General features: G+C 45.5%; 1 protein-coding gene across 3 annotated transcripts in view; it reads left to right on the forward strand.

Moving 5' to 3' along the window:
- The window catches only part of COQ8A (coenzyme Q8A), a 59,474-nt gene that overhangs the window by 8,411 nt on the left and 34,203 nt on the right, over window positions 1-16,860 (forward strand). For all 3 annotated transcript variants that reach the window (XM_077340935.1, XM_077340933.1, XM_077340937.1), the window contains 2 exons: window positions 10,873-11,067; window positions 14,029-14,442. In XM_077340935.1, coding sequence (XP_077197050.1) covers window positions 10,891-11,067; window positions 14,029-14,442 — 591 coding nt within the window. In that variant the 5' untranslated portion in view covers window positions 10,873-10,890. The remainder of the gene's footprint in view (window positions 1-10,872; window positions 11,068-14,028; window positions 14,443-16,860) is intronic.

Below are 16,860 nucleotides of genomic sequence, written 5' to 3' on the forward strand. Positions count from 1 at the left end.
TGATAGTTCAGTTGAACAGCCCAAGAGAGTCCCAGCTGAGACAGCAGGGAGAGTGCTCCTGGTTGTTTGTGGGCTTTTTAGGAAATGGAAGGAAGGAGTATTGTCTAAACATCTGGAAGAAGTTCCTGACAATTAGAGCGGTTTCTCAGTGGAACAGGCTTCCTCGGGAGGTGGTGGGTTCTCCATCTTTGGATATTTTTAAACAGAGGCTGGATAGCCATTTGACGGAGAGGCTGATTCTGTGAAGGTTCAAGGTGGGTGGCAGGTTACAGTGGCTGAGCGATAGGGTTGTGAGTGTCCTGCATAGTACAGGGGGTTGGATTAGATGACCCAGGAGATCCCTTCCAATGCTATTATTCTATGATTCTGTGATTTCCCGCAGTCCCTGTAAGAAAGCCCACAAACAGCTCAGTGGCTGAAGCAATCTGCTCCAGCTCCTCAGCTGTTATTCAGGTTTGCTGGTAATTCCTGAATATATCCAGATTTCCCCAGGGATTTTTCCTGGTTCTCCTAAAAAATCCTAGATACATTTGAGATACCCAAATACATCCCAAAGTACCAATAAGGTATATTTTTGGTTCAAGTAGCCCTAGAGCAGATGATACTAGCCTTGGTAGTCCAATGATAGACCAAGGTTTTGACTGCATAAATTCAGTATCTGTATTAATTTTCCTGCCTGAGGAGATGTTATAATCTCATTGCCCCAGCACCAGGCTTTTCCAATTGGAGTGTTGAAGTCTGGCTTTGAGATGGGATCCAAGGTCCTCTTCTAGCCTTAATGTCAGAAAAGAGACAAGCCATGTGCAGACAGGAACTGAAGAGTACCTACCTCACAACCTGTCTGAAGAGTACCTACCTGTCATGTGATCTGTAAATGGCTCAGAAGCTTGGAGGTGCAAACAGTTGTCCTAAGAGAGTAGTAAATTAACTGACAGTACTGTCTGAATTGGAACCTCTTGTGGCACAGAGTAGTAAGGCAGCAGAAATGCTGTCTGAAGCTGTCTGCCCATGAGTTCGATCCCAACAGCCCGCTCAAGGTTGACTCAGCCTTCCATCCATCCGAGGTCGGTAAAATGAGTACCCAGCTTGCTGAGGGGTAAATGGTAATGACTGGGGAAGGCACTGGCAAACCACCCCGTATTGAGTCTGCCATGAAGGGTCAGACATGACTCGGTGCTTGCACAGGGGATACCTTTACCTTTACTGTCTGAATGAAGAATGCTTTGCACAGTGCCTGTTGATGGTCTCTGCACTAAAGAGAGTTTTGGCTTGAAGCGGACTTAGGAGAAATTCCGATCAAGAACATGAAACAAAGTTTGTCCCAAAATAGATCTTGTGAAATCAGCAGGCTCTACTGGAGGTGAAGGAAGCCTTGCCCTGAAATTTCAGGTTAAACATGCCTGCAGTGCATTCTGTTGCAGAGCATGAGTCCTGCAGGTGACTGCTGAGAGGCTGGGGTTGCTGACCTTCTGGCCAGATAAATATACACAAAGGGATAGAGAGAAAGAAACTCTGCCTCCTCGAATGTATAAGTTATGAATATTCTGGAAATAAATGAACAACCACCTTCTGTGTCTAGGGTGATGCAAAGAACTGTACAAATGAGGCTCCTTTACATTTTTGGAGAATCTAAATTAAAAACACAAACTCTTAAAATGGAGGGTTTAGGATTTGTTCTGTTTGGAGCTATAAACTTCTTCTGAAATGGTCAACATTCAAAAGTTGCTAGATATTGGTGGTCTGCAACAGCAGGGTGGAAGCAAGTTCCTTCACATGGGTGGGAGGGAGGGAGGCAGGCCGGCCAGTTTTAGTTGTCCACACTGATCCCAAATAATTGGTAAAAATAGATTCATGTCAGTGGCCATGTTGGTCTGAGGCAGTAGGACAAACTTAGAGGCCAGTGGCAACTGAAAAATGGGTAAGAGACAATAACGTCCATATGACATCAGTGTTGGTATTTCGTATGTTCTATCACCCCAACTCCACTCATGTAAATCTAATATCTAGGTGCATGCATTACAATTATGTTGCCAAAATCCGTCATGTGCCTGCAAAAAGGTGTCACCAACATTCTCATGGGCAGCATCCTATAAAGGTTGAAACGTTGAACTAGAATTCTTGACTTGAATCTTCAGTCCATCATGCAAGCTTGCTGGGTGACCTTGGGAACTACTTACATACTCTCAAAGTTACCTGCCCCACAGGGTGGTGTTGTGCAGATAAGATGGACTCAGAGAAAACAGTGGTTTAAGCTCTTTTGGGTCTCCTGTGAAGGAGTATATTTTCCTACTTTTTGGGCATTTCATTATTGAATGCTGACAGTAACATTTTGGTGCCTCACTATCCACTAGCATTTCTCTTGGGTTTTTTGGACATTTGTAGAATTTACATGGGACTGTCAACAATAAAGGGAATGGGATTGTAGATTATGATACTAATATGTATTATATGTTGTTTATATGTATTTGTTACTATATAAGTTTATCTTGCTGTCATAGTTTTAGATTTCTACTTAATGTATTATCATTTCTGGCATTGTTTCATAGTTGTGTCTTGTTTCAGGTTTCCATAATCCTGCTTTTGTTACATTAATAGACCCCTTCATCCCCTTGGATTGTGCAATAGGCAATCCACCTTGTGTCTCAGTGAGAAAGGCAGAAAGGCAGTGAGAAAAGAGATATAAGTAAAAATATTTGCATGTATTCTTAATACCACTGCACAATCACATGCCTGAGCACCATTAAATAAGATTTCCACAATTGTCTGCATTGTGGAATACCTTTCAGAGTACTGAATGGTAGCCTGGCCATTTCTGAAAATATTTCCCCTGTGTGGAATCTTAGGGAGACATGGGAAGGTTGGGGATGTTTGTAAGTTGTCAGCTGGCCAATGCATGGGCAGGAGGAATGGCAAAGGGAATGGAAGAAGAGGCTCAGCTACCCTATTCAGGGAATTGAGTGGGTCTGATGTGGCCCAGGGCTTAACTGTTAAAGTTCAGCAGAATTGCTGCTTAAAAATGGTCATCTACATCAGTGGACCCCAACCTTTTTATCACCAGGGATCACTCAACGCCTTTTACTGAGGCCTGGTGGGGGGAGGGGTACTTTACTCCTCTACTCTCAACCACTGCCCTAACACTCTCTGATCGCTATAGTAATGTTTAAACATCCCTTCAAAATAAGATACATACATACCACAACAATGAAGTGTGTTATAAAGGGCTGGGAGGGATGAAGTAAAGGGCCGGGGGGGGGGGGAAGACGTCCTTCGGGGCCCACCTCCAATTATTCGAAGGACCACATGTGGTCTGCGGCCACAGGTTGGGGATCGCTAATCTACATGGTATTACTATTCTGAAATTTGCATGGAAGTCCCACACTGACCATGCAACATTGATACAGTGGGTATGGTATGCTAGTTCTGTGAAAGCACTCTTCAATCTCCTATCTGTAACAGTGAAAATGCCTCTCCATTAAGACTTATCTATAGAGATAGTGAGTGTTCAGCTCTGTTACCAATAGGGAGCTGAAACTGATAGAAACTAATGAAATAATTGGCGGGCTTGTGGTAGGATGGAATTGATCTCTATCGTTAAGCAGTTGATCTTGTAAGAGAGATCTTTTGTTCTTTTTACCTTTGATGGAAATGTAACTCTTGGACTTAAACTTCTGTGGAAATACTTCATGCATTTTACAGTGAAAGCATTTGAAAGAAATAACAGGTTTTTTACATTATCAGCTATCTTTGTAGAGGTCCACCCCCCTTCAGTAAACTGTTTAGACAACAGATTGTTTGCATGTAAGTGTTCTTCACTGCAAGGGGTACATGTGTTAAAAAGAAAATTGAATTCTCAATTGTTATTTAAAGGTTTAAAGACAGCCTTTCTCAACTTTTTTACTGATGAGAAACACTTTTCAGGCTTTGAGAAATCCCACAATTGTGCAGAATAGGGATGGGGAGCATAGCTGTGTACACATACACCCAGGGTCCCTCCCCACCCCTTCAGGCCCATTATGCCCATTATGGAGGGGGGAAGCTGGTCAACATGACCATGTATGGTCATATCACCCAATAAATGTTTAACAAATTTAAAAAATGCATTAAAAATTAACTCACACCCATTTGGGAAACCCTTCCAGGACTGTCAAGAAACCCCAGGTTTTCATGAAACCTTGGTTTAAAAAGCCTGGCTTTAAGGGGACAGTTGAAATTATCTAGGTTTGGAAGTGGGAGAACCATGGCTTAAGGTGCTTCTAATTTCGAATTTGGGATTTGTGCAGTTAGCTCCAAGCATTATAACCTGTGCCAGTGTGATCCTGCATTTGTTTAGTGCTATTTTCTGCTTGACAGGGCTGTATAGCAGAGAAGTTCAGTAGGGTTCTTTGGTCTTTCGGTGGTGATATTGCGACACTTCCCTTCTCTGTATTGCCACAGGACCACTTTCAGTTATTTTTCTCAAGTGTAACCGAACAGTAAAGGTTTATAATGATTACATGGTAGAACTTTGAATACCACTGCTTGGAGCCCATGGCTTATGTTGCATATCATGCACTTTTGCAATACTGGATCTAATTGGGTTTAAGTGCATTATTTCAAGACCTCTGACTAGTGTAAGAAAGACTGCATTAATTCCAGGCATGTGGTTGATGGCTACAATTTTGCAAGTCCCCAAACAATGTGTGACCTAATCAGAACGTTGTCAGTTAACAACATTCATACTTGCTGTACTGATAAGTCAGTGCCTAAAATAAAGCAGTTGGCATTCTTGGACCCCATATCTATGTCGCCCCAACTTTTTAAAGGAAAGAATTGGTTGTGTAGGCTCCCCAGCTGCCTTTAACTGATTTGCTCAGGGTATGGGTTCATTACGAACTTCCAGATAGTTTGAATAAGTACAAACTGGTGTCATATTCATAAGGTAAGAGAAGGGAAGTTGAATGGTATACAGATATTCTGGCGATTTTTGTTTTCAAGTGGTCTTGGGGAGGGCATTTTGTTTTATGGGCATCATATTGGGCATTGTGAAGCTGTGGGTTGGATCCTACAGTCTGTCAGTAGAAAGCTCTGATGGCTTCTATTCTTATCTCCTCTTCCTCCTCAACAGACATTTTTGACCCTAGGGAAGTTTGTCCCAAGAATTGCTTGGCAAGTGTGGTATAATTGCCTCATGGGTTAGACAGTGTGGAAGAGAAGGGGGCAAAATTGCTTCTTTCTTATTGAAGCTTAGCTCATGCCAGAAGTGGCAGTTGTGCCATCTCCACAGTGCAGCCTCCTGACCTGCAAGACTTCAGTTGTACAAGGGACTCGGGACCATGGGAATACACTTTTCTGGGGGGACATTTATGACACACATAGCTCAATCAAGAGAGCATTAGATGTGTGGTCTTTCTTGGTGAGTTTTTGTTAGTAACACACCTGAAGGTTTGAAGAGGCTACTATATTAGGAATGGAGTGGGAAAAATAAAAGAGGAATAGGTAACTTTTTGGTTCTGGGTGCCAAAACAGCCACAGTGTCTACCTGTGAAGAGTGATACAGGTGGGTAGCCATGTTGGTTGCCTGTGCTCTGCAGTTCATATGTCCTTTAAGGAGACACTATTGGTTAGGTTTCTGTGTCATATATATATATATATATGGAATGCAGTTGTGTATGTGGGTGTTTCTTGAGGAAGCCAGTAGTGATCTGTCATGTAGAATTATTCTGTTATCCATCCGATTTAGAAGATACTACAAGTATTTCTGATTTGCCTCCTTATTGCCCTTCAACTGCCAGGCTGTCACCCTCTCCACCTCCTCCCCTATCCTCCAAATGACTCCTTGTTTTCAATGCCTCTCTTTATATTTCTCCTTTCCTGTCCTTGAACCTGTTATCTCTGCTTAAGAGGCAATGCAGTGAGCTAATCTTAGTGTGGTTAATAGTTTTGCTTGTTGTGAGAGCAAGGAAAGGAAAGAGGGGTTTTGATTATCTAGGGCTCTTGCTTCAGTATTTGATTGTACTTCCTTGATTTTTATAAACAATTGAATCATTGAAGCAAATGAAGATTGGGAGGAAACATGATTGTGCAAGCAGGGCTTTCCTGTGGTAGGACTCCTTATTTTGTTCTTCTCATGCTGCTGTACATCCTTGACTTCAAAAGGATGCAGAAAACTTAACTGTGTGCTAGATGGTCTCCATGAAGGAAAGCTTTCCTTGCTGTATTCCTTGATCTACCCTCAGTTCAGTGAGATTTGAAATTTCAGGGCAGTGGTAGGATAGGTTATCCTTGGTTCTGCTGCTTAATTAAAAAAAAAAGCTTTGTTAAAGTTGGAGACTGCTTCTTCAGGCTCTGACACTCTAATCCTATCCCCTGTAATCTGTATTCATTCACATTGAGATAATGAGATTTTAAACATTGCTTTAGGATGTGAAGTGATAAATGGCTGGGATATGTGAGGGTGGAGAAAAGGGCAATATGCACTTGGAAACAAAACCTGCCTTTGAGTGGCCGCTGGTGGGAGGAGGTAACAGGCTCCTGATAGTGTAGGCAAGGGCTAGTTTAGTGCACTTTCTCTCTTGATAATTAAACCAGTTGTTTCCTGCCCTTGTGGAGATAAGTCTGCCAGAAGCTCTCTGTGGGTCACAGATGCATGTCTGGTGTGCAGTGCATATAGTTTTGCCCCACTACAGGTAATTGTGCAATTTATTCATCACTCACTCATCATGCATGGAGCCAAGGTTGAAGATACCTTGCATTTAGTGCTATCCACAATATTGGGAGCAATTTGGGGGATAGTGGGGAAAGGGAAAAGGCTGTGCATGAGCCTGAGGACTGAGAAGACTTGTTCTCTGACCAAAGGAGCCTTGTAAGTCCTCCAGCCTGCACACTCCACTCCCACCCACCTCACATATTGCACTGAGGAATGATGGTTTGGTTGGTTGTCTGAATGCTTGCACCTTTCTTTCTGGACTCCAGAACAGTACTCATTGATGCCCTGTTAGAAAACCCATAATTTAAGACGACCGCTCTAAATCGTTTACTTCCTTGGTTTCAGAGTTACATAATTATTGGCAGTTTCTTTCTTTTGTGTGTGTGTGTGGGGGGGGAGGGGTTGTTTTGTTAGTTTACAGGACTGAGTGACCTTTTCATTCTAAGCCAGGATGTTCCACAAGTGGTTAAAAAGGCTGGAGTTCTCTGCCAGTGGGAGTTTAATGGAATGCTGCCAGATGTGAGTTGTCCTGTATCTGCTTTGCAGTAAAAACTAGCAAAGAGGAACTGGCCCTGCTTCCTCATCACTGATATATAATTGACTGTGGAGAGCAGGCTGTCTATTGAGCAGCGCAGGTTTTCTTTTGAATTTGTCAACTTTATTTTTGAGAACTTATTTTGTGCAGGATCTTCTCTATTCTCTTGTGCTGCATCTTTTTCTGCAACCTTCCTTTCTTCTGATTGAGTTACAGTATAAGACTGTTCCAGCTGCCAGTGACTCTTGAAGGTCTCCGGCTGAGTCCTCCCACAGTCCTGCTACTTGAGATCCTTTAACCAGAGATGCCAGGGATTGACACTGGGACTTCTGCTGTGCATACTGAGTGCTGTACCACTGAGCTTTGGCCTCTCCTCTCTCTGTTCCTTGACCAAAAGTGAATCAGAGAATAATAGAATTGGAAGGTACCTCGCAGGTCATCTAGTCTGTGTGTGAGTGCTGTGAAGAAGTTGTACAAGTTACTAGTTTTGATGTCTTCTCTAGCAAAACATATAATAGAGAAGGACAAAGAGCCACACAGGGCTCCGAGGCTCAGTCCCCTTGGAGAGCCAATGTAGTATAGTGGTTAAGAGAACTGGTTGATTCCCCTACTCCTCTGTTTGAAGCCTGCTGTGGTTGATCCCCCGTTCCTCCATGTGCAGTCAGCTGGGCGACCTGGGGCCAGTCACAGTTCTCTCAGGGGTTGGTGGGGGCTGAGAGAGTTCTAAGACGTCTGTTGTGAGGAGAGGAAGGGAAAGTAATTGCTAGCTGCTATGAGACTCACGTGGATAGAGAAAAGCATGGTATAAAAACCAGCTCTTGTTACCTAGTGTATAGAAAATTAATCTCAGTTTTGTTCATATTCTTCACTCATAGGTATCATAGATGCAAATTCATCTTTAGCAGCCTGTATTCTAGCGGGTTGAAAAGGCAGCAAGTCTGTTACTTGGAGAACAGTTAAAATTTAGGCTTTCCCAGATCAGGGTGTACCTGGAATTTTAATTGCTTAATTTTCAGTTTTTCAAGAGGCCTTGTTGTTGTTAGGTGCGAAGTCGTGTCCGACCCATTGTGACCCCATGGACAATGATCCTCCAGGCCTTCCTGTCTTCTACCATTCCTCGAAGTCCACTTAAGTTTGCACCTACTGCTTCAGTGACTCCATCCAGCCACTTCATTCTCTGTCGTCCCCTTCTTCTTTTGCCCTCGATCGCTCCCAGCATTAGGCTCTTCTCCAGGGAGTCCTTCCTTCTCATGAGGTTCTCATCAAGAAGCCTATACAGGGTGAAATCACTTTATGATAAACTAGAAGTAAAGCCCATTTATAAAGATGGGCAGAGGCCGGCTGGTGAGAGCATCCTTTTCGCAGTTGGGAGGCAAGGGGGGCAAGTGCGTGCAGGCTGGCAGCAGGGTGGGCCAGTGACGGGGAGGCACGCAGCTAGGGCCGGGGGGGGGGCATCGCATGTGGCGGGGCGACGTTGGTCGCGATCAGGCATGCTTGGAAGTGTGCGCATGCGTGGTCGAGTGTAGCAATGGGGGGGTGGGGCGGGCGTCGGAGCTGGACAGACCGAACAGAGGCATGCGCGGGACTCACTGCGTGTGCGGTGTGGTGCACAGTAATGGCAGCGGCTGGGCAGGCGCGGCGCTGGGCGGCAGCAGAGTGAAGTGGTGTCCAAGTGGCAGACAGGCAGAACAGCAAGGAGGGGTGTGGGGAAGGGTGCGCAGCCGGACAAGCTGGGGTGAGAAGCACGTGGGGGGGCGGGCGGAGAGGAAGGCCGCAGCTGTGGGCGTGAGTTGGGGGGATGGGCGGGCGGGAGAGCATTAGGAACGTCATGGGAGTGGAGGCCATGGAGGCTGGGCAGGGCTCCGGGAACGGCTGTGGCAGCGGCCGGAGGGAAAGGGCGGCCAGGGGGCAGAAGGAGAGGAAGGCGAGTTGGGCCTCTGGCGAAGTGCGGGCGCGGGCGGCAAAGGGAGGGTCGGTGGCGGCATTGGAATCAGGCGGCTGGGCAGGCGGGCTGTGAGGGTGTGGGCGTCGGCGGGGAAAGGCGACCTGTGGGGAGTGGAGTCATGGCGGTAGGGAAAGGGCTGAGTAGGAAAGGGCCAGGTGCGCGGCATCCCTGGGCCTTTCCCTAGGGAGAAGAAGGCGGCTGGAGGACTCACGGCATTGGAAGGCTTCTGCATCTGTGCTGTGAGTTCCCATGCATGCGAGGCGAGGCTGGGCCAAGCAGCCAATGGGGAGCCGCGCTTTGCGCATCTCCCCATTGGCTGCTTGGTCGTGGAGTGGCACTCGGAGGGCCCAATCAGGAGCTGCTTCGCGGCTCCTGATTGGGCCCTCGTTTTATCACGGACAGAGCCCCCCCCCCTATCTCCTCCCCCTTAGAGCTTACTGCTTTATTTTATCCGCTCCACAGGAGCGGTTAAAGATGTAGTTGTAGATGGAATTCTCTGCAGGGGTGGTTTGCTGTGGCTGAGTGATGCAGAGCAGTGAGCTGAATCGGATAGTAAGGCCTTTTTGCATTTTGCAGGTGCTACTGTGTGTGGGTCTATAGTTTTCCCCCTTGGGGTGTAAAAATGGCAGCAGATAAAAAAAAAACAATAAGCAGCAACAGATATTTTTTTGGAGGAGTTACAAAAATAGCCGAGCATAACATACCCTGGTTGCAGGGTGTCGTGTGTGTGTTGTATACTTTCCACATTGCTAGTTAATATCTTAATTAGAGATAAGGTTTCTAAGCATTACAGAAAACCATTGTCTTGAGCTAAACAAGCGATAAATGTCTTAAAGCTATTTTGTAATCAGTACATTGTGGTCAGGAAGAGGTTTTTTTCTGCCTGCCTTTTCTTACCACATAAAGTCATCTGGGACCCTGACAACTTCTCTTGCTGTGATAAAAGTTTTACCTTTAAGTGCACACAAGTTCTCTTCACCACTAGCAGCTATGAGCAGCAGACCCACACATAGCCTTTCAGGTAACCTTCCATTTCCACTGTGGTTTACTGCTGTTCTATGATGGGAGAGGCCTGGGCATACGGAACGCATTTCAGCGTTCTTTAAATCCTGGCTGGCTTTGGTGGGTGGGGAGAGAGGTCTTCAGTACATTTTTTGTTGTGAGCAATGCATTGGGTGGCAGTTTGAGTGTTGGGTTTTTATGACCGTGCTTGGAGGCCGTGAAACTTCTCCCTCAACCTGACTGGTTTAATGCTCTAGAATATGTTGTTTCTTTGGGGGGGGGGGGGGCTGTAAATAGGTTTGCAGTTCCTCTTATACTATTCCAGGGTTTTAAACATAAAGCTTTGAAAGTTGTTATAGTTTTTAGATAGAGGAAAGAAAGTGTAGGTATATGTTTGTTTGGCATATTCCTGTTATGACTGTTGTGTCCCCCCCCCCCCCCTTTGGCAAAGTAAGTGAATTGGCTGGTTTTCTTTCATCATGGTTGTGTAAAACTAAAAATTAAGTTCTGAGCAACAAACTAATTTGAGTATTAACAGTTTTTCAAAAAGCCAGTTTTTTAAAAGCCCCGTAACCATCCAATAATAGTGCAGTGTAACTATTTCAACATTTGTGGGGTTTCAAGAACTTGTTGGGGAATAGCTGCCTTCTCAGGGAAAATATTCCCTGGGTATTGCATGCATAACCTGTTGGCTTTGTTTTTCAGCGCTAGACGTGGTCAGTCATGGCGGGTGATGCCATCATGGTGATGAGAGGGCTGCTGAAACTTAGTAAGGCTGTTGCAGAAACACAAGCAGGACAACTCCGGCAAGTTATCTTGGGTGGTGATGCAGCGACCATAGCCAGAAGTTTTCAGGCGACTGCTGAAGAACGGTTTAGTGCCGCCATGGGGAAGATGCAGGTAAGAACATGCATGGCTCTGCGCATGTGTGTGTGGTTGTCTTTCTTCCCACACTAGTATGAACTTCCCGGATTGTTGCTTGTTTTTCCCTCTGTGTTTTGTATGCGTTTGAGAGTCAGTGTGATGAAACGATAGGGCTGAAGAAAGCCAGATTTTAAAACCCTGCTCACCATTAAATTAATTGGGCATTGAGAGCCAGCTTGGGGTAGTGTTTAAGAGCAGTGGCTTCTAATATGGTGAGTTGGGTTTGATACCGCTGTGCGCAGCTAGCTGGGTGACCTTGGGCTAGTCACAGTCCTGATAGAGCTGTGCTCAAGAGCGGTCCTGTCAGAGCTCTCTCAGCCTCACTTACCTCACAGGGAGAGGAAGGAAAGGTGTTTGTAAGTTGCCTTGAGACTCCTGTGGGAAGTAATAAGTTGGTTATAAAAAGCAACTCTTCTTCTGTTAGCCTAATCTACCTCATAGAGTTGTTATAAGGGAGAGGAAGAGGAGGGAGAGAAACATATATGTGCCCTGTATAAAACAACTATGTGAAAGATTTCTAAAAATTTGATCACAGAAGTGTGGATTCCAACTAAATTTTCCACTGCTGGCCTTTACCCTCCCCTTACAGATCACCCATCTTTGTGGAATGGTACTATTGGGGGCCCACTGACACTTGGGAACAGCGCAAGGGACTAATTCATGTTCTACAGTGGGCTGCCTCTCCCTGTCGTACAGTGATTTACAGTTGCGAGCAACACACATGCAATGGCTGTGTGGAGAGATTATTATACTTCTGTAAAATCCTGAGGAAGATCTGAGGTGGGCAATAATAGAGGACATTGTTTCTTTGCATTCCTAATGTTTAACCCATGTCTTCAGTCTTCAGTTGAAGGGTCTTGGGCAGTAGGTGTTGCAAGACAAGCTTTTAAGAGCTGCTGTAGTCACGCTAAGAGGACCAAAGATCTGATTCTGCATAAGTCTTGTTCATATATGCATAAAATCTTTCTCAGGGGCAACTGTGAAACTAGTCTTTGGCTCAGAATACACTGGATTTGATTGCTGCATGCAGCAAACCATTTAACAAATCTAAAGTCAACTTTTGGAGTGCAGTCACATTTACAGTCATAACCATGGCTGAGCAGTTACTTGGCATCATTGCATGCATGAGAAAAATGAGTGATTATAGCTGAGATTGGATTTGCATGCAACTAACCCTTCCTGATAATTAACGCCCCCCCCCCCCCCAGTCCCCTCTATGTACTGTTTGAAGAAAGTTTGTTTCATTGTATCTCAGGAAGTGTGCTTGTACACAAAGATTATACCTTGAATAAAACTTGGTTGGTCTTAAAGGTGCCACTGGACTTTGTTCTGCTGCTTCAGACCAACACACCTACCCACCTGAATCTTAGTGGCAAACTTAGATTAGTAGCTGTGCCATATAGCAGTGGTCCCAGGGTATGGTTGGAGGGCACAGGATAATAGCAACCTTGCAAAAACTATCCCAGTGGCTGGATGGGATATCCACCCGAGAATCCACCATTTGCCCCCTTGAATTCCAAGAGGAAAGAAAGGAAGGATATAAATAAAATAAGTAGACATCTAGGCTCTTCTTATTGCTTTACCATAACTATTTCTTCAGAGAATGTAGGTATGCTTTCTACTATATATATAGTAGAAAGCATGCCTACACACACACACACACACACACACATATTTAACAGTAAGTGGTTTGGTTTTCTGTTCCTTGCTGCTCCTGCCAGCGTTTTACTACTTGCGGCCTTTTCAAACTAATTTTTATTAAAGTTGGAAGAGTGTTTCTATTGTGTACCTTTGTGTTAGAGTGCTAGAATCAGCCAAAAGGAGAGGCTTTTTTCCATTCTAGGAAGGGCTAGAACTAGTTTTACTTCCTCTAAATGGAAAAAAAAGTTGAAAAGTTTTTTGTAGTGACATCAAGTCCTCACAGTGTAGAATATAAATGCTGCTTTAATGTGGACATGTTTCCCTGCTTTTGTTTTTTTCAATGGTTGTTTCCTCTGTCTCTTTAGGATTTTTTTTTTGCGAAGTAGAAATGACAGTGGTCTCAGCCACAGGGTGGGCTTACTATTCCCCATCAGAGTTGGAGCCTAATGTGCTGTTCTCCCAATTTATTAACAGTTCCTCCAGTTAAGTGTAATTTTGATTTGCAAAGGGTGAGGAGGTGTTTTTTTGCTGATTACTGCCTTCCTGCTTCACAATTCCAGTTTGCTGTCCTCACTGACTTGTAGGTGACACAGAAGTCAGCAGTGGGGTAAAACTTCCCTAAGTGTAAATCCACTCTTTGTAGATGGAATATGCTGCCTTGGAGTGTGGTGGAGTCTTCTTCATTGGTAGCTTTTAGGAGGAGATTGGATAAGTGCCTGTCAGGAGTTGGATTTTTTAAGCTGGACTTGATGGCCCTTTGTGGTCTCTCAGCTCCCTGTGATCCCGATTCTAATTAGGATGCTTGTTTTATTTAATCTTCCCCCACCATGGCAAACTCCTCCCATAATTCCAGATATTGTAGTCATGATTTATTATGATGGACACAGTAAATATAGTTTGAGAGGGCAGCTGTGTTGGTCTGCAGTAGGACAGCTAGATTTGAGTTTGGCCTTAGAGACCACCAGGATTCACAGGGAATAAGCTTTGGAGAGCTGAATCTCCCTTCGTCACATAAGAGGGGGAATGGAGACATCAGACCATTCCAACTGGTATCTGATGGAGGGAGCCGGGCCTCTAAAACGCTTATACCCTGTGAATCTTGTGGGTCTCTAAGGCACAACTGAACTCAAATCTAATGGCAAATGTGTTTTGTACAAAATTTAAGAACACTTGCCAAACCATCTAATTTTATAAGAGGGCACTCATTGGAAGGCCTTTTTATGTAGCATGAGAGCAGCAGAGAGCAATTTTTGGTCTTCATTTTACTGAAAGACTCCATTGTGTTCTTATTTGCAGGAATTGGGCAAACAACAGGAGAATTTGAAAGATCTTGACGAGGACTTCGGAAAAGACTACAACTTCTCAGAATCAGAGTTGGGGTGTGCTGCAAAGGACTTCTCTCCTCCTCAAGACCAGCCTCAAAAGCATGGGGGCACAGAGGGCCCATCTTATGCTTATGCATCCAGTGGACATTTTCCAAATGTTGTTGAGATGGGTAACTCCAGTCATAATCCGAATCCCATCTCTGCCAAAGGGAATGCAAAGCTGTTTGGAGGGTTTAGGGACCCTGGGTATCCTTTCTTTGCTACCTATGGGCAAAGCAGGGCTTTTCATCAAGACCATTCCTCTGTTGGTGGACTAACAGCTGAAGATATTGACAAAGCCAGGCAAGCCAAAGCAGATCCGCAGCACAAACCACACAAGCAGATGGTATGTAGGCTGTTCAGTAAAACTGGAGGATTAGGAGCTGCCCTTGGATGTGTTGAATGTGATAATGGTGTCTGAATAGCGGGGAATGCAGTGCAACATTCCCCTTTGATTTTAATGTCTTCTGTCTGTAGAGCCAGTTGAGAGCCAGTTTGGTGTAGTGGTTAGGAGTGCGGACTTCTAATCTGGCACTTCGATTCTGCGCTCCCCCACATGCAACCAGCTGGGTGACCTTGGGCTCGCCACGGCACTGATAAAGCTGTTCTGACCGAGCAGTGATGTCAGTGCTCTCTCAGCCTCACCCACCCCACAGGGTGTCTGTTGTGGGGAGAGGAATGGGAAGGCGACTGTAAGCCGCTTTGAGCCTCCTTTGAGTAGGGTAAAGCAGCATATAAGAACCAACTCTTCTTCTTCTTCTGTGAAAACAGATTTGTAGAGCATATCCACAGCTTGCCTGGTAGCATAAGAAAAGCACTTTAGAAAAAGCTTTCTCTTGAGAGAGTAACAAGAAGGTCCTGTGTACTTGGTGCTAAAGGTGATACCTGTATTTGGATCTGTATGCTTATTGCAGAAGCTCTGTACTGAACTACATTCACAGTAGCCCCTATAACTCATGTGAACATAGGGGGTGACCAGCATGAGTGGAGCATCCTGGGCATGTACATTGTAAGGACCAGGCAGGCCAAAATGCTGCATCTGAGTTCCTAAATAAAAGCTGCATGGCTGTTCCTGTCCAGTTGTTAGCTGGCCTCCCTCAACTGCTTATTTGTTTGGAGAGGCCAAAATGTCTGCCCAGAAATAGAGCACTGCTTTTTAACTTTCAACAGGTGTTCATCTTCCTTTTGCTGGCCACTTGATATACTGCTAAATGCTTAGCATGGTTAAGGAACTATACTTGTTGCTTTTGTGTCCCACGAGCTGAAAGCTGGAACAGGTGCAGCTTCCTACAGGTTTGTTCAAGAAGCAAGGACTCGTTCTACCGCAGGGCCCCATCAGGATGCAGGTCTGCGAGTGATGTGCAGTCTTTAAGCTGAAAATTGAAGCAGTTTCATCAGGAAGTGAACTATTGCATGGACCACTCTTCTGAATCAAAGAAACATTCTTTAGCAGTGTGTCTTGGCATACTACTGTTTTATTATTTATTAATTGGAAATTGGATTTATTGCCTGCTGCCCCCAGGCAAGCTGGCTCTCAGTGGGTTACAGAATAAAATATAAAGCCCCACAATAAAACCCTACCTTAAAACAATTAAGTTACAGTCACAAAATATTTCCTGGTGGTGAAAAGCTAATAACCCCCATCCACCTCCACTAAGCAGACCTCAGCCATCCGGTGTCGTGGGGTATTGATGTTAATGGGGGTGGCCAGATTGTTCTGGCCATTTTGGGGAGGGGGCATGCTCTCACTGTTCCTGTCCTCAACCAAATGTCTGGTGGAAGAACTCCCGTCATGCAGGCCCTGCAGAACTGTGACAGTTCCATCAGAGCCCTCAGCTCTTCCAAGAGCTCAGTCCATCAGGTCAGGGCCAGGACCGAAAAGGCCCTGGCCCTAGTTGAGGCCAGACGTACCCACCATGGGCCTGGAACCACCAACTGATTCACACCCACAGAGCGAAGAGGCTTGTGGGGGGCATAAGTAGATAGGCGGTCTCTCGGGTATATGGGCCCTGGACTGCGGATAGCCTTAAAGATCAACACAAAAACCTTTTAGGCATAAAGTAGTACCTTTAGTAATCTTTAAACAGCCCCCGGCGTGGAGCACCGCAGACTGAATAAAGCAGTAAGGGCTGTGTGGGAGGAGTTAGGGCAGGCCCTGTCCAGGATAAAAACCCCTCCAAGTGTCCATCCCGCCCCAAGCAGCTTCGCGCGGCTCCCCATTGGCTGCTTCACCCGCTCAGGAATCTGCCTGGCTGCTCCAGACAGCCACGGGTGAGGGGTGGGCTGCGCCGCCTTCTTCCGGCCGGCGGAGCGGCCTTGCCGCGTCATAGACGCGGCGAGGCCACTCCGCTGGCCGGGAGAAGGCTCGAGAGAGCCTCGGCTGGGGGGTGGGTCGGGCAGCCTTCTGCCAGAGAGCCACGGGTGGGGAGAAGGCTCCAGAGAGCCACGGGTGGGGGGGTAGGCCTTCTCCCAGGCCATCTAGCGCCCATTTCATTTGCATGTGAAATGGGCTTTAAATCTAGTTAATTATATAATGTACAACCATACATTTTCCCCTCCCTCCTTCACTATGTACAGCATATATGACATAATGTTATCTAGATACTGTTACAAATTCCCCAGTTTTGTAAGCTGCCTTCAACCACAAGTTGACACAACTCCTGGCTCTTGACAGGGCCCAAATAACACCAGTGTCTTCTGTCAGGAGCCTTCGTATGATTCTGCATGCCTCCTTTTTAGTGGAGGTCCAGATATGTTGCTTGCC

The sequence above is a fragment of the Paroedura picta genome, chromosome 1 (genome assembly GCF_049243985.1).
Source record: "Paroedura picta isolate Pp20150507F chromosome 1, Ppicta_v3.0, whole genome shotgun sequence".
Classification (NCBI taxonomy): domain Eukaryota; kingdom Metazoa; phylum Chordata; class Lepidosauria; order Squamata; family Gekkonidae; genus Paroedura; species Paroedura picta.